We start from the raw sequence: 23010 nt of genomic DNA on the forward strand, positions 1-23010 counted from the left end.
GGGAAAGTACAATACACTAGAGTTGGTAGTCTGGATTCCCTGCCCCCAAGAAACTTAGATCTAGTGGAGAATCATAATTGCGGTATTTAAGTGCTTATGTGCCAAGGTTGCCAAGCACTGTTCTAAGCGTTGGATAGATACAAGGTAAATCAGCTTGGACACAGTCCCTGTCCCACATGAGGCTCACGCTCTTAATTCCCATTTTATAGGTGAGGTGACTGAGGCACAGAGAAATAAAGTGACTTGCCCAAGGTCATAGAGCGGACAAGTGGTGGAGTCAGGATTAGAACACAAGACGCCTGGAGGATAGATGACGATAGATCCCCATCACCCCTGCTCCCTCCCTCTGCTCTACCCGCTTCCCTGCCCCACAGTACTTGTGTATATTTGTATGTATTTATCACAGTATTTATTTTATTAATCATCCATTCATTCAATTGTATTTATTGAGTGCTTACTGTGTGCAGAGCACTTTATTAAGCATTTGGGAAGTACAAGTTGACAACATATAGAGACGGTCCCTACCCAACAACGGGCTCACAGTCTAGAAGGGACTGTGTGTATATGATGTGTATATAGCTATAATTCTATTTATCTATTTTGACGGTATTGACACCTGTCTACTTGTTTTATTCTGTTATCCGTCTCCCCCATCTAGACTGTGAGCCCGTTGTTGGGTAGGGATTGTCTCTGTTGCCGAATTGTACTTTCCAAGTGCTTAGCACACAGTAAACGCTCAATAAATATGAATGGCGGGGACCATCTCTATATGTTGCCAACTTGTACTTCCCAAGCGCCTAGTCCAGTGCTCTGCACACAGTAAGCGCTCAATCAATACGATTGAATGAATGAATGAATGAATGACTTCCAAGCCCGTGCTCGTTAAAATAGAGCACAGAGAAAACCAGAATCACTGATGGCATTAAGAGAACCCAAAAGTTGCCCTAGTGCCATTTGGGCTGGGGCAGCATTGAGCAAGAAATCCTGGTCAGCCTGGGTTGGGGGATGCTCTGGGAGCTCAGCGGTCACTAAAAGGCAATGTGTCTTCACTTTCGGGGCGAAGAATCAATCAATTGAGCGTATTTATTGAGCTCCTACAATGCGCAGAGCACCGTCCCGAGAGCTTGGAAAAAGTACGATGCAACAGAATTAGCAGATAGGTTCCCTGTCCATAACGGGCTTACAGGCTAAAGAAGGAGACAGACAGTAATATGAATAAATAATTTATAACATATAATTAAAGTGTAGGCAGGGACTCCCTATCCTCGGGCCTCAGAATAATAATAATGCTATTAGTACTATTATTATTGGAGCTTGTTCAGCTCTATGTGTCAAGCACAGTACGAATAATAATGGTATTTGTTATTAATAATAATGATAATGGTATTTGTTAAGCGCTTACTATGTGCCAAGCACTGTTCTAAGCACTGAGGTAGATACAGGGTAATCAGGTTGTCCCACGTGGGTTTCACAGTCTTAATCCCCATTGTACACATGAGGTCATTGAGGCACAGAGAAGTGCAGTGGCTTGCCCAAGGTCACACAGCAGACAAGTCATGGAGCTGGGATTAGAACCCACGTCCTCTGACTCCCCAGCCCGTGCTCTTTCCACTAAGCCACCCTGCTCTAAAATGGGAATTCATTCATTCATTCAATCGTATTTATTGAGCGCTTACTGTGTGCAGAGCACTGTACTAAGCGCTTGGGAAGTACAAGTTGGCAACATATAGAGACGGTCCCTGCCCAACAGTGGGCTCACAGTCTAGAAGGGGGAGACAGACAACAAAACAAAACATGTGGTCAGGTGTCAAGTCATCAGAATAAAAGAAGTAAAGCTAGAAGTACATCACTGACAAAATAAATAGTAAATATGTACAAGTAAAATAAATAGAATAATAAATCTGTACAAATATATATACAGGTGCTGTGGGGAGGGGAAGGAGGTAGGGCGGGGGGGGACGGGGACGGGGAGAGGAAAAAGGGGGCTCAGTCCGGGAAGGCCTCCTGGAGGAGGTGAGCTCTCAGTAGGGCTTTGAAGGGAGGAAGAGAACTAGCTTGGCAGATGCGCGGAGGGAGGGCATTCCAGGCCAGGGGGAGGACGTGGGCCGGGGGTCGACGGCAGGACAGGCGAGAACGAGCCCCAGTGAGGAGGTTAGTGGTGGCAGAGGAGCCGGAGGGTGTGGGCTGGGATGGAGAAGGAGAGAAGAGAGGTGAGGTAGGAGGGGGCGAGCGGATGGACAGCCTTGAAGCCCAGAGTGAGGAGCTTTTGCTTGATGTGTAGGTTGACTAGTAGCTGCTGGAGATTTTCGAGGAGGGGAGTAACATGCCCAGAGTGTTTCTGCACGAAGATGATCCGGGCAGCAGTGTGAAGTATAGACTGAAGTGGGGAGAGGCAGGAGGATGGGAGATCTGAGAGGAGGCTGATGCAGTAATCCAGTCGGGATAGGATGAGGAATTGAACCAGCAAGGTAGCGGTTTGGATGGAGAGGAAAGGGTGGATCTTGGCAATGTTGCGGAGCTGAGACCGGCAGGATTTGGTGATGGATTGGATGTGAGGGGTGAACGAGAGGGCAGAGTTGAGGATGACACCAAGTTTGTGGGCTTGTGAGATGGGAAGGATGGTAGTGCCATCTACAGTGATGGGAAAGTCAGGGAGAGGGCAGGGTTTGGGAGGGAAGACAAGGAGTTCAGTCTTGGACATATTGAGTTTTAGATGGCGGGCAGACATCCAGATGGAGATGTCCTGAAGGCAGGAGACATGAGCTTGAAGGGAGGGAGAGAGAACAGGGGCAGAGATGTAGATTTGGGTGTCATCAGCATAGAAATGATAGTTGAAGCCGTGGGAGCGAATGAGTTCAAGGGAGTGAGTGTAGATAGAGAACAGAAGGGGACCAAGAACTGACCCTTGAGGAATTCTGTAAAATGGGAATTGAGACTGTGAGCCCCAAGAGGGACAGGGACTGTGTTCAACCCGATTTGCTTGTATTCACCCCAGTGCTTAGTACAGTGCTTGGCACACAGTAAGTGCTTAATGAATACCGCAATTATTATTATCATTTCTGGCCTGATGGAGAAGAGGTCAGATTCTCGCCTCCCTCTCTAAGCAGTGCCCCCCCAACCTCACAACACACATAATCACAGACACAATCACACATACACCCACCAAGCGACTCACACACACACACACACACACACACACACACAATAATAATAATAATAATAATAATAATGGCATTTATTAAGCGCTTACTATGTGCAAAGCACTGTTCTAAGCGCTGGGGGGATACAAGGTGATCAGGTTGTCCCATAGGGGGCTCACAGTCTTCATCCCCATTTTACAGATGAGGTAACTGAGGAACAGAGAAGTTAAGTGATTTTGCCCAAAGTCACACAGCTGACAAGTGGCGGAACCGGGATTTGAAGCGATGACCTCTGACTCCAAAGCCCGGGCTCTTTCCACTGAGCCACGCTGCTTCCCTAATCACGCAGACACTCACCCATACACACAATCACAGATACATCCACCCCCACATACACCATCACACAGATACACCCACCCACACAACCACACAGACACACCCACACCCACACAAAATCACACAAAGACACCCACCGACACAGCTACACTCAGGTACCCATACACACAACCACAAAGATACATCCACCCCCCACAACGATACACCCACCCCCCACACACAATCACATAGACACCCACCACTCACCCAACACATACAGTCACCCAGATACACCCACCACTCACCCAACACATACAATCACCCCAATACACCCCCCCCCACACAATCACAGATACACCCACCCATGCATACAATCACACAGATACACCCCCCACATAATCATCACATAGATACACCACACACACACACACACAATCACAGATACACCCACACACAACCACACAGATACACCCCCACACACAAACACCCCTACCGCCTTCCTCCACCTCCCCATCTCCTCCACACCTCCCTCTGCCTCTTTCCTCCACCTCCTTCTCCCCCATCTCCTTCCTCCTCTACACCTAGCTCCTTTCTCCCACTTCCTCCTTGCCCCACCTCTGCCTCCCCATCTCCTTTCCATCCATGGAGAAGCAGCGTGGCTCTGTGGAAAGAGCCCGGGCTTTGGAGTCAGAGGTCAGGGGTTCAAATCCCGGCTCCACCAGACTTTGGGCAAGTCACTTAACTTCTTTGAGCCTCAGTTACCTCCTCTGTAAAATGGGGATTAAGACTGTGAGGCCCCCATGGGATAACCTGATCACCTTGTAACCTCCTCAGTGCTTAGAACAGTGTTTGGCACATAGTAAGTGCTTAATAAATGCCATCATTATTATTATTATTATTATTATTTTTATCTGTGCCTCAGTGACCTCTTCTGTCAGATGGGCAATAGGACTGTGAGCCCCCCGTGGGACAACCTGATCACCTTGTAACTTCCCCAGTGCTTAGAACAGTGCTTTGCACATAGTAAGTGCTTAATAAATGCCATCATTATTATTACTATCACACAGTTACACCCCCCACAATCATTCATTCATTCATTCGTATTTATTGAGCGCTTACTGTGTGCAGAGCACTGGACTAAGAGCTTGGGAAGTACAAATCGGCAACATATAGAGACAGTCCCTACCCAAAAACAGGCTCACAGTCTAGACAACAAAACAAAACAAGTAAACGGGTGCGTTAGAATAAATAGAATTATAGTTAATATAAACATCATTAATAAAATAGAGTAATAAATATGTACAAATATATGCAAGTGCTGTGGGGAGGGGAAGGGGGTAGGGCAGAGGGAGGGAGGTGATGGGGAGGGGAGGAGGAGAGGTAAAAGGGGGGGCTCAGGGCGGGCTGAGGCCTCCTGGAGGAGGTGAGCTCTCAGTAGGGCTTTGAAGGGAGGAAGAGAGCTGGCTTGGCGGATGTGAGGAGGGAGAGAGGGCATTCCTGGCCAGGGGGAGGATGTGGGCCGGGGGTCGACGGCGGGACAGGCGAGGATGAGGCCCAGTGAGGAGGTTAGCGGTGGCAGAGGAGTGGAGGGTGCGGGCTGGGCTGGAGAAGGACAGAAGGGAGGTGAGGTAGGAGAGGGTGAGGGGATGGACAGCCTCGAAGCCGAGAGTGAGGAGTTTTTGCTTGATTCATAGGTTGACAGGCAGCCACTGGAGATTTTTGAGGAGGGGAGTAAGATGCTCTTTCCACTAAGCCATGCTGCGACACAGGGACTGTGTCGATCCTGATGACCTTGTATCTACCCCAGCACTTAGAACAGTGCTTGGTGCACAGTAAGCGCATAGAAGCTTAGAGAAGCATGCTTAGAGAAGCAGCGTGGCTTAGTGGAAAGAGCCTGGGTTTGGGAGTCAGAGGTCATGGATTCTAATCCCGGCTCCACCACTTGTCAGCTGTGTGACTTTGGGGAAGTCACTTCGCTTCTCTGGGCCTCAGTTACCTCATCTGTAAAATGGGGATGAAGACTGTGAGCCCCATGTGGGACAACCTGATCACCTTGTATCCTCCCCAGCCCTTAGAACAGTGCTTTGCACATAGTAAGAGCTTAACAAATGCCATTATTATTATTATACACACAATCACAGATACACCCACCCACACAACCACACAGATACACACCCACACACACACCCAATATACCCACCCAATTACAGATATGCCCACTCACCCCCACGCACACTCACCCAGAGACACCCATCCCCTCACCCCCATGCACAATCACACAAACACCCACCCAATCACAGAGACACCCACTCACCCACTCACCCCCATGCACAATCACACATACAGCAACGTGGCTCAGTGGAAAGAGCCCGGGCTTGGGAGTCAGAGGGTGAGGGTTCGAATCCCGGCTCCACCACTGGTCAGCTGGGTGACTTGGGGCTAGTCGCTTCACTTCTCTGGGCCTCCATTCCCTCATCTGTACAATGGGGATGAAGACCGTGAGCCCCACGTGGGACAACCTGATCACCTTGTATCCTTGTGGACTGTGAGCCCACTGTTGGGCTGTTGCCAACTTGTACTTCCCAAGCGCTTAGTACAGTGCTCTGCACACAGTAAGCGCTCAATAAATACGATTGAATGAATGAATATCCCCCCCAGCGCTTAGAATAGTGCTTTGCACATAGTAAGCGCTTAATAAATGCCATCATTATTATTATTATCTCCCCCAGCGCTTAGAACAGTGCTTTGCAGATAGTAAGCGCTTAACAAATGCCGTTATTATTATTATTATTATACACCCACCCAATCACCCAGACACCCCCACACAGAGGCAGTCATTCATTCATTCATTCAATCGTATTTATTGAGCGCCTACTGTGTGCAGAGCACTGGACTAAGCGCTTGGGAAGTCCAAGTTGGCAACATATAGAGACGGTCCCTACCCAACAGCGGGCTCACGGGCTAGAAGGGGGAGACAGACGGACAGGCAGGGGGGCAGAGTATGTCCTCAGGCTCCAGCTGGGTCTCCCCCCGGGCCTCGCTCTCCCCTGGGCTCCGGTGTCGGCCGCCTCTAATGTCACCGATATATTTCCTTTTAGACTGTGAGCCCACTGTTGGGTAGGGACTGTCTCTACATGTTGCCAACTTGGACTTCCCAAGCGCTTAGTACAGTGCTCTGCACACAGTAAGCGCTCAATAAATACGATTGATTGATTGATTGATTGATTGATTTCCTCCTGTTGCAAAGCGATTACCCCGCAAATGGGGCTTGTGCCGGCGGGGGCTGCGGAGGCCCTGGTTTTAGACTGTGAGCCCACTGTTGGGTAGGGACCGTCTCTATATGTTGCCAGCTTGTCCTTCCCAAGCGCTTAGTCCAGTGCTCTGCACACAGTAAGCGCTCAATAAATACGATTGATTGATTATTCCCTGCGCTCTCCCCGCTCTGGTAATTGCCTGCCGCGATTTATTGCGATTATCCCGCTCAGCTTCATTTCTCCCTTCCCTTCCACTCCCCACCTCCCCTCGGGCCCCCCGCACGGAAATCAGTATCAATCAATCAATCAATCGTATTTATTGAGCGCTTACTATGTGCAGAGCAGTGTACTAAGCGCTTGGGAAGTACAAATTGGCAACACATAGAGACAGTCCCTACCCAACAGTGGGCTCACAGTCTAAAAGGGGGAGACAGAACAGAACCAAACATACCAACAAAATAAAATAAATAGGATAGAAATGTAGAAGTATCATCATCCTCATGGCAACCTAATCCTTAATGATGCCATTTGTGAAGTGCAAGACACTATAGTAAGCGCTGGGGTGCATAATAATAATAATAATAATGGCATTTGTTAAGCGCTTACTATGTGCAAAGCACTGTTCTAAGCGCTGGGGGGGGATACAAGGTGATTAAGTTGTCCCACGTGGGGCTCACAGTCTTAATCCCCATTTGGCAGATGAGGGAACTGAGGCGCAGAGAATGATGATGATAATGATGATGGCATTTGTTAAGCGCTTACTATGTGCAAAGCACTGTTCTAAGCGCTGGGGGGGATACATGGTGATCAAGCTGCCCCACGTGGGGCTCACAGTCTTAATCCCCATTTTACAGATGAGGGAACTGAGGCTCAGAGAAGTTAAGTGACTTGCCCAAGGTCACACAGCAGATATGTGGCAGAGGCGGAACTCAACCCATGACCTCTGGGTTCAAAGCCCGTGCTCTTTCCACCGAGCCACGGTGATAATAATGATGATGATGATGGTATTTGTTAAGCGCTTACTATGTGCCAAGCACTGTTCTAAGCGCTGGGGTGCATGATAATAATAATGATGGTGATGATGATGGTACTTGTTAAGCGCTTACTATGTGCCCAGCACTGTTCTAAGCGCTGGGAGCACGGGCTTGGGAGTCAGAAGATGTGGTTTCTAATATGCTGTGTGACCTTGGGCAAACCACTTCACTTCTCTGGGCCTCAGTTCCCTCATCTGGAAAATGGGGATTAAGATTGTGAGCCCATGTGGGACAATCTGCTCACCTTGTATCTTCCCCAGCACTTAGAACAGTGCTTAGCATTTGGTAAGCGCTTAACAAACACCATTATTATTATTATTATTACAAGGTGATCAGGTTGTCCCATGAGGGGCTCACAGTCTTCATCCCCATTTCCCAGGTGAGGGAACTGAGGCACAGAGAATTGAAGCGGCCTGCCCAAGGGCTGTCTCCCCCTTCTAGGCTGTGAGCCCGTTGTTGGGTAGGGACCGTCTCTATCTGTTGCCGATTTGTACTTCCCAAGTGCTTAATCCAGTGATCTGCACACAGTAAGTGCTCAATAAATATGATTGAATGAATGAATTTAATGAGTGTTTTCTCTATGTATTAGTACAGGGCACTGTACTAAGCACCTGGGATTGATGCCTGTCCTTGTTTTGTTGTCTGTCTCCCCCTTCTAGACTGTGAGCCCATTGTTGGGTAGGGACCGTCTCTGTTGCCGACTTGAACTTCCCAAGCGCTTAGTACAGTGCTCTGCACACAATAAGAGCTCAATAAATACGATTGAATGAATGAAATGAATGAGAGTTCTTAGGGACCTTTCACTCTAGAGTGGGGGGAGACAGACACTATAATAATAAATTGGAGGCTAGAGGCAGTTACATGAGAATAAGTACGTTAGTACTGTGAAAGGATTAAATCTCTGTGCTTTATTCATTCATTCATTAATTCAATCGTATTTATTGAGCGTTTACCGTGTGCAGAGCACTGGACTAAGCGCTTGGGAAGTACAGATCGGCAACAGAGACGGTCCCTACCCAACAACAGGCTCACAGTCTAGAAGGGGGGAGACAGACAACAAAACAAGTAGACAGGTGTCAATACGTGGCTCCATGGAAAGAGCCCAGGCTTTAGAGTCAGAGGTCATGGGTTCAAATCCCAGCTCCACCAGTTGTCTGCTGTGTGACTTTGGGCCAGTCACTTAACTTCTCTGTGCCTCAGTTACATCTGTAAAATGGGGATGTGAGCCCCACGTGGGACAATCTGATCACCTTGTATCTTCCCCAGTGCTTAGAACAGTGCTTTGCACATAGTAAGTGCTTAGCAAATGCCACTATTATTATTATTACCATCAGAATAAATAGAATTATAGCTGTATACATATCATTAAAAAATAAATATGTAGAAATATACACAAGTGCTGTGGGGAGGGGAAGGGGGTAGGGTAGAGGGAGGGAGGGGGTGATGGGGAGAGGAGGAGGGGAGGAAATGGGGGGGCTCAGTCTGGGAAGGCCTCCTGGAGGAGGTGAGCTCTCAGTAGGGCTTTGAAAGGATAAGTATCTCCTTCGGGATAAGGAGGGGCTCTGCGGAGGGGCAAAGAAGAAGGGGTCAGCGGGATCAAGGTCGGGGATCGGGGTGGATGGATGTCGAAGTCGTGAGGAATTTGACAAATCTACTCCAAGAGACCAGAGGCTCCTCGAGGAATGTGGGAAGCCCCTGCCAGGAGCTCAACAGCCCGGGCCTAGGGGCAGGAGAAGCAGCGTGGCTTTAGTAGCAGGGCCCAGGCTTGGGAGTCAGAGGACCTGGGTTCTAATCCCAGATACGCCACTTGTCTACTGGGTGACCTTGGGCAAGCCACTTCACTTCTCTGGGCCTCAGTTACCTCATCTGGATAATGGGGATGAAGACTGTGAGCCCCACGTGGGGCAACCTGATGACAGCCCGCTGTTGGGTAGGGACCGTCTCTATATGTTGCCAACTTGTACTTCCCAAGCGCTTAGTCCAGTGCTCTGCACACAGTAGCGCTCAAAAAATACGATTGAATGAATGAATGAATGAACCAGTGCTTAGAACAGTGCTTGGCATATAGTAAGCACTTAACAAGTACAATCATTATTATTAGGAGGGAGTAGTTGTGATAGAGAGAGAGAGAGAGAAGGGGGGAGAGAGAGGAAGAGGAAGGGGAGAGGGAAGGAGGGAACGAGGAAGGGGGAGAGAGGAAGAGGAAAGAGGAGAGGAAGGGGGAGAGAGGGAGAGAGGAAGGGGGAGAGAGGGAGAGAGGGGGAGATGGAAAGAGAGAGAAGGGGGAGATGGAAAGAGAGAGAAGGGGGACAGGGAAGGAGGGAGCAAGGAAGGGGGAGAGGGAGAGAGGAAGAGGGAGAGAGGGAAAGAGGGAGAGAGGAAGAGGGAGAAGGGGAGAGAGGAAAAGGGAGACTGGGAGAGAGGAAGAGGGAGACGGGGAGAGGGAAGGAGGGAGAGAGGAAGAGGGAGACAGAGAGGAAGGGGGAGAGAGGGAGAGAGGGAAGGAAGGAGAGAGGAAGGGACAGAGGAAGAGGGAGAGAGGGGGAGAGGGAAGGAGGGAGAGAGGAAGAGCGAGATAAAGGGGGAGAAAGGGAGAGGAAGGGGGGAGAGGGAGAGAGGAGGGAGAGAGGAGGGAGAGGGAGAGGGAGAGGGAAAGGGAGAGGGAAAGGGAGAGGGAAAGGGAGTGTGTGTGTGTGTGTGTGTGTGTGTGTGTGTGTGTGTGTGTGTGTGTGTGTGTGTGTGTGTGTGTGTGTGTGTAAAGGGATGGGTGCAGGTGTCCAAGATCCGAAAAGGGAGCAAAGGAGGGAGATGGAATAGAGGCAGACCCCAGGTGTGGGGGGCACCGGACTGGAACGGACAGATGTCCCCGAGTGACCCGAAAATTGCTCGGGCTGTGGCCCAGCGCCGGCTGAGTGGGGCGTCTCTCCCAGCGTCCTCCGCCCGGGAGAAGTAGAGAAAGGGCACTTCTTTAGGGCGGTCCTTTGGGGAAAGTGAGGCCTTGGTGTCCCGGGGTTGAGGGGTTGCGGGGTGGAAAATTATTACCCTGGTGAAGTTCTCAACAGGCCCCGTTTGCAGGCTGCCTCGCCCTGCCCTCTCTGCACCCCGGTTTCTCGTAATTCGCGCCGGAAAAGGGGTGGGGACCGGGAGTGCACAAAGTCGGGGCTCTCACTTCCACATTTCCAAACGAGAATGGGAAGCTGCTTGGAAATCCTCACCGCAGTCCGGAGGCCGGGAGGGGGGCGGGGAGCTGAAGCCCACCATCCCCCTTCCCCGATCCTGTCTTGGAGAAAATTGGGGGGTGGGGAGGGGAAGGAGTCAATCAATCAATCAATCGTATTTATTGAGCGCTTACTGTGTGCAGAGCACTGTACTAAGCGCTTGGGAAGTACAAGCTGGCAACATATAGAGACAGTCCCTACCCAACAGCGGCTCACAGTCTAGAAGGGGGAGACAGAGAACAAAACCAAACATATTAGCAAAATAAATAGAATAGATATGTACTAGTAAAATAAATAAATAAATAAATAGAGTAATAGAGTCGCCAGAGAAAGTACCGAAAGGGAGAGGGCCTCGCGGTCTGGGTTCTAATCCTGCTCCACCACTTCATTCAATCATATTCTTTCATAGAGAAGCAGCGTGGCTTACTGGAAAGAGCCAGGGCTTTGGAGTCAGAGGTCATGGGTTCGAATCCCGACTCCGCCACATGTCTGCTGTGTGACCTTGGGCAAGTCACTTAACTTCTCTGAGCCTCAGTTGCCTCATCTGTAAATGGGGATTGACTGTGAGCCCCACGTGGGACAACCTGATCATGTTATATCCCCCCAGCGCTTAGAACAGTGCTTTGCACATAGTAAGTGCTTAACAAATGCCATCATTATTATATTATTATTACTCAAACGAGCGCTTGACACATAGTAAGCGCTAAAAAACACCATCATTATTATTTATTCAGCGCTTATTATGTGCAGAGCCCTGGATTTAAGTCATTTGTCCGCTGCGTGGCCCGGGGCAAGTCCCTTCACTTCTCTGGGCCTCAGTTCCCTCATCTGGAAAATGGGGATTGAGACTGTGAGCCCCACGGGGGACAGGGACTGTGTACAACCTGATGATCTTGTATCTGTCCCAGCGTTTAGAACAGTGCTTGGCACATTGTAAGCGCTTAACAAATACTATTGTCATTATTATTATTTGACGTGGGGGGGGGGGACTCTGGAGGACTGAGGTTATAGTGGAGGAGGTAGTGGATTATGAGAAGGCTCAAGAGAAGCAGCATGGTTTAGTGGCAAGAGTCCGGGCTTGGGAGTCGGAGGACGTGGGTTCTAATCCCGGCTCCGCCACTTGTCTGCTGGGTGACCTTGGGCAAGTCACTTCACTTCTCTGGGCCTCAGTTACCTCATCTGTAAAATGGGAGTTAAGACTGTGAGCCCCACGTGGGACAACCTGATCACCTGTAACCTCCCCAGCGCTTAGAATAGTGCCTTGCACATAGTGTTTAATAAAGCTATTATTATTATTATTATCTATCAAATGGGGATGAAGACTGCGCGCCTGAGGTGGGACATGATTATCTTGTATAAACACCAGCGCTTCGAAGAGTGCTTAGCACATAGTTAGCGCTTAACGAATACTATCATTATTATTATTATTAGACGGGGAGAGGGTGGCCGGGAGGGTTAGGGAGTGAGGACTGTGAGAATAATAATCATCATCATGGTATTTGTTAAGCAATTACTATGTACTAAGCGCTTACTATGTACCATTCATTCATTCCATCGTATTTATTGAGTGCTTACTGTGTGCAGAGCTCTGTACTAAGCGCTTGGGAAGTACAAATCGAATAATAAACGATGGTATTTGTTAAGCATTTACTATGTGCGAAGCACTGTTCTGAACGCTGGGTAGATACAAGGTTATCAGATTGTCCCAACGTGGGGCTCACAGTCTTAATCCCCATTTTCCAGATGTGGGAACTGAGGCCCAGAGAAGTGAAGTGACTTGCCCAAAGTCACCCAGCTGACAGGTGGAGGAGGCGGGATTCGAACCCACGACCTCCGACTCCCAAGCCCGGGCTCTTTCCACTGAGCCACACTGCTTCTCTAAGAGAAGGGAAATGACTGGCCCAAGACCACCCAGCAGCCCAGTGTCGGAGGTGGGATTAATAATAATAATAATAATAGCATTTATTAAGCGCTTAGTATGTGCAAAGCACTCTTCTAAACCCTGGGGAGGTTACAAGGAGATCAGGTTGTCCCATGTGGGGCTCGCGGTCTTAATCCCCATTTTCCAGAAGAGGAAACTGAGGCCCAGAGAATAATAATAATAATAATGGCATTTATTAAGTGCTTACTATGTGCAAAGCACGGTTCTAAGCACTGGGGAGGTTACAAGGTGATCAGGTTGTCCCACGGGGGACTCACAGTTTTAACCCCCATTTTACAGATGAGGTAACTGAGGCCCCGAGAGGTGAAGCAACTTGCCCAAAGTCACACGGCCGACAGTTAGCAGAGGCGGGATTTGAAGCCATGACCTCTGACTCCAAAGCCCGGGCTCTTTCCACTGAGCCACGAACCTAGGCCCTTCTGCCAATTGTCAGCTGTGTGACTTTGGGCTAGTCACTTAACTTCTCTGGGCCTCAGTTCCCTCCTCTGTAAAAACGGGGATGAAGACTGGGAGCCCCCCGTGGGCCAACCTGATCACCTTGTAACCTCCCCGGCGCTTCGAACAGTGCTTTGCACATAGTAAGCGCTTAACAAATACCATTATTACTTATTCTTCTTCCGCCCCGCGGGTGTCTCGGCCTTCTAGCCTGTGAGCCCACTGTTGGGTAGGGACTGTCTCTATATGTTGCCAATTTGTACTTCCCACGCGCTTAGTCCAGTGCTCTGCTCATAGTAAGCGCTCAATAAATACGATTGATGATGATGATGATGGTGGGTAGGGACCGTCTCTAGATGTTGCCAACTTGGACTTCCCAAGCGCTTAGTCCAGTGCTCTGCACACAGTAAGCGCTCAGTAAATACGATTGAATGAATGAATTTCTCGGGGGAGGGGGGGTGTCCGGCACTCACCGAGCCTGAGGAAGAGCAGGACGCTGAACATGGACAGCAGGGTGGGCAGCAGGACCCCCAGGGTGGTGGGCAGGCGGCGGGCCGGGGCCGGGCCGGGCTCCGGGCCCCCCAAGCTGTAGGCCAGCAGCGGCCTCTGCTCCTCTGCCCTGCCCCGCATGCCCACTCTAACTTCTCCCTGGCACCGGGGGGCACCGCCCTCCAAAACCGCCCGGGACTCGCTGGCCCTCCTCCCTGCCCGCCCACCCACCGGGGAAACCCCACAGGAAAGCCCCACGAACACGCCCACCGAGGAAGACACGCCCCCCAAGGCCCCAAAGTCACTTCACTTCTCCGGGCCTCAGTTCCCTCATCTGTTAAATGGGGATGAAAACTGTGAGCCCCCCGTGGGACAACCTGATCACCTTGTGACCTCCTGAGCGCTTAGAACAGTGCTTTGCACACAGTAAGCGCTTAATAAATGCCATCATTGTGATTATTATTATTCTCTGTGCATCGGTGACCTCTTCTGTCAGAGGGGGAATACGACTGTGAGCCCCCCGTGGGACAACCTGATCACCTTGTAACCTCCTGAGCGCTTAGAACAGTGCTTTGCACACAGTAAGCGCTTACTAAATGCCATCATTATGATTGTTATTATTCTCTGTGCCTCAGTGACCTCTTCTGTCAGATGGGGAATAGGACTGTGAGCCCCCCGTGGGACAACCTGATCACCTTGTGACCTCCTCAGCACTTAGAACAGTGCTTTGCACACAGTAAGCGCTTAATAAATGCCATCATTGTGATTATTATTATTCTCTGTGCCTCAGTGACCTCTTCTGTCAGAGGGGGAATAGGACTGTGAGCCCCCCGTGGGACAACCTGATCACCCTTGTAACCTCCCCAGCGCTTAGAACGGTGCTTTGCACACAGTAAGCGCTTAACAAATGCCATCATTATGATTATTATTATTCTCTGTGCCTCAGTGACCTCCTCTGTCAGTTGGGGAATAGGACTGTGAGCCCTCTCGTGGGACAACCTGATCACCTTGTGACCTCCTCAGTGCTTAGAACACTGCTTTGCACACAGTAAGCGCTTAATAAATGCCATCGTTATTATTAGTATTCTCTGTGCCTCAGTGACCTCTTCTGTCAGAGGGGGAATAGGACTGTGAGCCCCCCGTGGGACAACCTGATCACCTTGTGACCTCCTCAGCGCTTAGAACAGTGCTTTGCACACAGTAAGCGCTTAATAAATGCCATCATTATGATTGTTATTATTCTCTGTGCCTCAGTGACCTCTTCTGTCAGATGGGGAATAGAACTGTGAGCTCCCCGTGGGACAACCTGATCACCTTGTAACCTCCTCAGTGCTTAGGACAGTGCTTTGCACATAGTAAGTGCTTAATAAATGCCATCATTATTATTATTACAATCACACAGTTACACCCACTTCCCCACACAATCATTCATTCATTCAATCGTATTCATTGAGCGCTTACTGTGTGCAGAGCACTGTACTAAGAGCTTGGAAAGTACAAATCGGCAATATATAGAGACAGTCCCTACCCAACAACAGGCTCACAGCTCACAGGCTTTTTGTTTAGACAACAAAACAAAACAAGTAAACGGGTGCATTAGAATAAATAGAATTATAGCTATATACACATCATTAATAAAATAAAGTAATAAATATGTACAAATATATGCAAGTGCTGTGGGGAGGGGAAGGGAGTAGTAAGCACTTAATGATGATTATGATGATGATGGCATTTGTTAAGCGCTTACTATTCATTCAATTGTATTTATTGAGCGCTTACTGTGTGCAAAGCACTGTATTAGGTGCAGAGGAGGTTACAAGGTGATCAGTTTGCCCACTGGGGGCTCACAGCCTTGATCCCCATTTTACAGATGAGGGAACTGAGGCCCAGAGAAGTGAAGTGACTTGCCAAAAGTCATTCCATCGTATTTATTGAGCACTTACTGCGTGCAAAGCACTGTATTAAGCGCAGAGGAGGTTACAAGGTGATCAGGTTGTCCCACTGGGGGCTCTCAGTCTTGATCCCCATTTTCCAGATGAGGGAACTGAGGCCCAGAGAAGTTAAGTGACTTGCCAAAAGTCATTCAATCATATTTATTGAGCACTTACTGTGTGCAAAGCACTGTATTAAGCGCAGAGGAGGTTACAAGGTGATCAGGTTGTCCCAATGGGGGCTCACAGTCTTGATCCCCATTTTCCAGATGAGGTAACTGAGGCCCAGAGAAGTGAAGTGACTTGCCAAAAGTCATTCAATCATATTTATTGAGTGCTTACTGTGTGCAAAGCACTGTATTAAGTGCAGAGGAGGTTAGAAGGTGATCAAGTTGTCCCACTTGGGGCTCACAGTCTTGATCCCCATTTTACAGATGAGGGACCTGAGACCCAGAGAGGTTAAGTGACTTGCCAAAAGTCATTCAATCGTATTTATTGAGTGCTTACTGTGTGCAAAGCACTGTATTAAGCGCAGAGGAGGTCACAAGGTGATCAGGTTGTCCCACTGGGGGCTCACAGTCTTGATCCCCAATTTCCAAATGAGGGAACCGAGGCCCAGAGAAATTGTGACTTGCCCAAAGTCACACAGCTGACAAGTGGCGGAGCCGGGATTCGAACCCATGACCTCTAACTTCAAAGCCCGGGCTCTTTCCACTGAGCTACGCTGCTTCTCATAAATAAATTATTATTATTATTATTATTATTATTATAGTCACGCCCACAAGGGGCCCGAACGCACAGGACCCATAGCCACGCCCACCACTGAAGCCACGCCCCCAAGGGAGCGCCCAGGAGGTAGCCACGCCCACTGAGGAAGCCACGCCCATAATGGGCGGAGTCTGTCCGTCTATGTTGTATAGCCACGCCCACCAAAGAAGCCACGCCCACGCTCATGTATTCCCCATACAGCCACGCCCACCGATAATAATAATCAATCAATCGTATTGATTGAGCGCTTACTGTGTGCAGAGCACTGTACTAAGCGCTTGGGAAGTACAAGTTGGCAACATCTAGAGACGGTCCCTACCCAACAGTGGGCTCACAGTCTAGAAGGGGGAGACAGAGAACAAAACCAAACATACTAACAAAATAAAATAAATAGAATAGATATGTACAAGTAAAATAAATAAATAAATAGAGTAATAAATATGTACAAACATATATACATATATACCATTATTATTATTATTATGGGATTAGAACAGTGCTTTGCACATAGTAAGCGCTGGGGAGGTAGCAAGGTGAATATGACTGAATATGACTGAGAGCTCTGTAGGGGACAGAGACTGAGTCCGATCTGCCTATCCTGTATCTATCCCAGAGCTAAGTTCAGTGCTTGGCACATAATAGGTGCCTAACCAGTGCCACGATTATGATGGTTATTAGGATTCATTTTCACTTTTAATGGCCAGTGTTTTATAAATGAACAAATGGTGAGGATGATGATGGCATTTGTTAAGCGCTTACTTCATTCATTCATTCATTCATTCAACCGTATTTATGGAGCGCTTGCTGTGTGCAGAGCACTGGACTAAGCGCTTGGGAAGTACAAGTTGGCAACATATAGAGACGGTTCCTACCCAACAGCGGGCTCACAGTCTAGAAACGGGCTCACAGTCTCCTCCAAGAAGCCTTTCCAGATTAAGCCCCTTTTCTTCTTCCCCACTCCCTTCTGCGTTGCCCCGACTTGCTCCCTTTCATTCATGCATTCAATCGTATTTATTGAGTGCTTACTGTGTGCATATCACTGTACTAAGCGCTTGGGAAGCCCAAGTCAGCAACATTTAGAGATGGTCCCTACCCAACAACGGGCTCACTGCTCCCAGCCCCACAGCACTTATGTATAGATCTGTCATTTAAATGATTGCTATTGATCCCTGTTTACTTGCATTGAGAAGCAGCGTGGCTCAGTGGCAAGAGCCCGGGCTTGGACGTCAGAGGTCATGGGTTCAAATCCCGACTCCGCCGCTTGTCAGCTATGTGACTTTGGGCAAGTCACTTCACTTCTCTGGGCCTCAGTTACCTCATCCGGAAAATGGGGGTGAAGACTGTGAGCCCCCCGTGGGACAACCTGATCACCTTGTATCCTCCCCAGTGCTTAGAACGGTGTTTTGCACATAGTAAGCGCTTAACAAATGCCGTCATTATTATTATTGGGGATTAAGACTGTGAGACCCACGTGGGACAACCTGATCACCTGATCACCTGATCACAGTGCTCTGCACATAGTAAGCGCTCAATAAATACGATTGATTGATTGATCACCTTGTATCCCCCAGCGCTTAGAACAGTTCTTTGCACGTAGTAAGTGCTTAACAAATGCCGTCATTATTATTATTGGGGATTAAGACTGTGAGACCCACGTGGGACAACCTGATCACCTTGTATCCCCCCAGCGCTTAGAACAGTGCTTTGCACATAGTAAGCGCTTAACGAATACCATCATTATTATTATTGATGTCTGTCTCCCCCGCTCTAGGCTGTGAGCTCATTCAGGGCAGGGATGGCCACTTTTTATAGCTGCATTCTACTTTCCCAAGCGCTTAGTACAGTGCTCTGCAAACTGTAAGCTCCCATTAATAATAATAATTATGGAATAATAATGATCTAATAAAGACGATTGGACGAGTGAATGGGTACGGCCCGCTCCCTGGACCACCTGCGGACCTTTTCATCTCCTCTTCCCCCAGCCCCAGGCCCACCCCCCGACCCCATCTGAGCGGCTGCCAGCGAAGCAATTACGGCGCTTTGATCGGCCTCGGAAGCGGCATTGTCGGGGCCGAGGTTGGAGCAATTAAGAGGCCGGAGCGGGAAGCGGGATGCGTGGGGCCACTGCAACCGCCGCCAAAAGGACCTCCTGCTCTCCTCGCCCCCTCCCTCGACCTCCTGTGGGCCTCTGCGGGGCTCGGGGTGGCTCAGGCCCGACCTGGGGGGAAAAGGAGGGGCATTCGTTCATTCAATCGTATTTATTGAGCGCTTACTGAGTGCAGAGCACTGTACTGAGCGCTTGGGAAGTACAAGTTGGCAACACAGCAGAGAGTCATCTTGGGGGACCCTCTCCCTCTCTCTGGATGGGTGGGTGGTGTCATCTTTGAGGACCCTCTCCATGGGTTGGGGAGAGGTCATCTTTGGGGACCTTTTCCCCCTCCCTCCTCTCCCCTTCAGTGGCTGCTGGGATGGGGGGCTAGCTACTGCGCCCCCAGAACGTAGCAGACCCCTCTAGTCCCCGGGGGGAAGGGGCACCGTGAGTTTGGGAGTAATAATAATAATGATGGTATTTGTTCAGCGCTTACTATGTGTCAAGCACTGTTCTAAGCACTTCCGCCAAGTTAGCTCTCTTCCTCCCTTTAAAGCCCTACTGAGAGCTCACCTCCTCCAAGAGGCCTTCCCAGACTGAGCCCCCTTTTTCCTCTCCTCCTCCCCATCCCCCCGCCCTACCTCCTTCCCCTCCCCACAGCACCTGTATATATGTTTGTACAGATTTATCATTCTAATAATAATAATAATAATAATAATGGCATTTGTTAAGCGCTTACTACGTGCAAAACACTGTTCTAAGCGCTGGGGGGGGATACAATGTGATCAAGTTGTCCCACGTTGTCAAGTTGTCCCAGTCTTAATCGCCATTTTTACAGATGAGGTAACTGAGGCTCAGAGAAGTTAAGTGACTTGCCCAAGGTCACACAGCAGACTTGTGGTGGAGGCGGGATTCGAACCCACGACCTCTGACTCCAAAGCCCGGGCTCTTTCCACAGGGCCACGCTGTTTCTCTTCTATTTTACTTGTACATATTTACTATTCTATTTATTTTGTTAATGATATGCATTTGGCTTTAATTCTATTTGTTCTGACGACTTGACACCTGTCTACATGTTTTGTTTTGTTGTCTGTCTCCCCCTTCTAGACTGTGAGCCCGTTTTTGGGTAGGGACCGTCTCTATACGTTGCCGACTTGTACTTCCCAAGCGCTTAGTACAGTGCTCTGCACACAGTAAGCACTCAATAAATACGATTGAATGAATGAATAAACTCTGGGGTAGAAGCAAGGTAATCTGGTTGTCCCACATGGGGCTCACAGTCTCAACCTACATTATAATAATAATAATTATTATTATTATTATGGTATTTGTTAAGCGCTTACTATATGCCATTCATTCATTCATTCAATCGTATTTATTGAGCACTTATTGTGTGCAGAGCACTGTACTAAGCACTTGGGAAGTACAAGTCGGCAACACTTAGAGACGGTCAACGAGCTCAACAACGAGCTCACAGTCTAGAAGGGGGAGACAGACAACAAAACAAAACATGTAGACAGGTGTCAAACTCATGTAGACAGGTGTCAAGCACTGTTCTAAGCGCTAGGGTAGAGGCAAGTAATCAGGTTGTCCCACGTGGGGTACACAGACTCAACCCCCATTGTAATAATAATAATGATGTTGATGGTGTTTGTTAAGTGCTTACTATGTGCCAAGCACTGTTCTCAGCACTGGGGTAGGGGCAAGGGACAAGGGACGATTGTCCCATGTGGGGCTCACCGTCTTAATTCCCATTTTCCAGAGGAGGGAACTAAGGTCCAGAGAAGTGAAGCAGCTTGCCCGAGGTCACACAGCAGACAAGTGGCGGAGTCGGGGTTAGAATCCGGGTCCTCTGCTCCATTCATGCATTCATCCAATCATATTTATTGAACGCTTACTGTGTGCAGAGCACTGTAGTAAACGCTCGGAAAGTACAATTCAGCAATTAAGAGAGACGATCCCTGCCCACACCGGCTAAGCCACGCTGCTTCATTGTACAGATGAGGTAACTGAGGCCCAGAGAAGTGATGCGGCTTGCCCGAGATCACACAGCATTCATGCATTCATTCAATCGTATTTATTGAGCGCTTACGGTGTGCAGAGCACTGTACTAGGCGCTTGGGAAGTACAATCAATCAATCAATCGTATTTATTGAGCGCTTACTGTGTGCAGAGCACTGTACTAAGCCCTTGGGAAGTACAAGTTGGCAACATATAGAGACAGTCCCTACCCAACAGTGGGCTCACAGTCTAGAAGGTGGAGACAGAGAACAAAACCAAACATATTGACAAAATAAAATAAATAGAATAGATAAGTGCAAGTCGGCAACAGATAGAGACGGTCCCTGCCCAACAACGGGCTCACAGTCAAGAAGGGGGAGACTGGCGGACTCAGGATTAGAACCCACATCCTCTGCCTCCCAAGCCCGGGTTCTTTCCGCCAAGGCACGCTCCTTCCTCGCTCCCTTGGGGGGATCACCGGGCCTCAGTTTCCCCCTCTGTGCCCATCAGAAAGCAGTCCTCCGGGTGTTTTCTCTCCCATCCCACGCTGCTTGGCTGGCTCTCCTCCCTGCTCGGGGCCTGGTGGGTAGGGGCATCCTGGAGCCCACCCAGCCCCCCACCCCAGCTCCCAGACCAACGGCCAACCCCCCACCCTCGCCCCCGTCCTCCCTGCCCATCCCTTTGAAGGGGCCGAGGGAACAAGACGACCATTGTGACCGGAGGCCCTTCAAAGGCCCGGCCCAGGAGGCCTTCCCAGACTGAGCCCCCCTTTTCCTCTCCTCCTCTTCCCCTCCCCATCGCCCCGACTCCCTCCCTCTGCCCTACCCCCTTCCCCTCCCCGCAGCACTTGTGTATATTTGTATTCTATTTATTGTATTAATGGTGTGTATATAGCTAGAATTCTATTTATCTATTTTGATTCATTCATTGTCGCATTTATTGAGCGCTTACTGTGTGCACAGCACTGGACTAAGCGCTTGGGAAGTACAAATTGGCAACATATAGAGACGGTCCCTACCCAACAACGGGCTCACAGTCTAGAAGATTTTGACGGTATTGACACCTGTCTACTTGTTCTGTTCTGTTGTCCGTCTCCCCCCTTCTAGACTGTGAGCCCACTGTTGGGTAGGGACCGTCTCTATATGTTGCCGACTTGTACTTCCCAAGCGCTTAGTCCAGTGCTCTGCACACAGCAAGCGCTCAATACGATTGAATGAAGGAATGAGAGTTGTACTTCCCAAGTGCTTACTTAGTCCAGTGCTCTGCACACAGTAAGCGCTCAATCAATACGATTGAATGAAGGAATGAATGAGTTGTACTTCCCAAGCACTTAGTCGAGTGCTCTGCACACAGTAAGCGCTCCATCAATACGATTGAATGAGGGAATGAATGAATTGTACTTTCCAAGCGCTTAATCCAGTGCTTTGCACAGAGTAAGCACTCAATCAATACGATTGAATGAAGCAATGAATGAGTTGTACTTTCCAAGCGCTTAGTCCAGTGCTCTGCACACAGTAAGCGCTCAATCAATACGATTGAATGAAGGAATGAATGAGTTGTACTTCCCAAATGCTTAGTCCAGTGCTCTGCACACAGTAAGCGCTCAATCAATACGATTGAATGAAGCAATGAATGAGTTGTACTTTCCAAGCGCTTAGTCCAGTGCTCTGCACACAGAAAGCGCTCAATCAATACGATTGAATGAAGGAATGAATGAGTTGTACTTTCCAAGCGCTTAGTCCAGTGCTCTGCACACAGAAAGCGCTCAGTCAGTACGATTGAATGAAGGAATGAATGAGTTGTACTTCCCAAGCACTTAGTCGAGTGCTCTGCACACAGTAAGCGCTCCATCAATACGATTGAATGAAGGAATGAATGAATTGTACTTTCCAAGCGCTTAATCCAGTGCTTTGCACATAGTAAGCACTCAATCAATACGATTGAATGAAGGAATGAATGAGTTGTACTTCCCAAGAGCTTAATCCAGTGCTCTGCACACAGTAAGCGCTCCATCAATACGATTGAATGAAGGAATGAATGAATTGTACTTTCCAAGCGCTTAATCCAGTGCTTTGCACACAGTAAGCACTCAATCAATACGATTGAATGAAGGAATGAATGAATTGTACTTCCCAAGCGCTTAGTCCAGTGCTCTGCACACAGTAAGCGCTCAATCAATACGATTGAATGAAGCAATGAATGAGTTGTACTTTCCAAGCGCTTAGTCCAGTGCTCTGCACACAGAAAGCGCTCAGTCAGTACGATTGAATGAAGGAATGAATGAGTTGTACTTCCCAAGCACTTAGTCCAGTGCTCTGCACACAGTAAGCGCTCAATCAATACGATTGAATGAAGGAATGAATGAGTTGTACTTTCCAAGCACTTAGTACAGTG

General features: G+C 48.9%; 1 protein-coding gene across 1 annotated transcript in view; it reads right to left on the bottom strand.

The window, feature by feature from the left end:
- Positions 1 to 13968, bottom strand: part of LOC119926804 (solute carrier family 12 member 9-like) — a 67098-nt gene extending 53130 nt beyond the window's left edge. The window contains exon 1 of the mRNA XM_038745203.1: positions 13812 to 13968. Within this exon, the coding sequence (XP_038601131.1) occupies positions 13812 to 13968 (157 nt within the window). The remainder of the gene's footprint in view (positions 1 to 13811) is intronic.
- Positions 13969 to 23010: the final 9042 nt, after the last annotated feature.

The sequence above is a fragment of the Tachyglossus aculeatus genome, chromosome 1 (assembly GCF_015852505.1).
Source record: "Tachyglossus aculeatus isolate mTacAcu1 chromosome 1, mTacAcu1.pri, whole genome shotgun sequence".
NCBI lineage: Eukaryota > Metazoa > Chordata > Mammalia > Monotremata > Tachyglossidae > Tachyglossus > Tachyglossus aculeatus.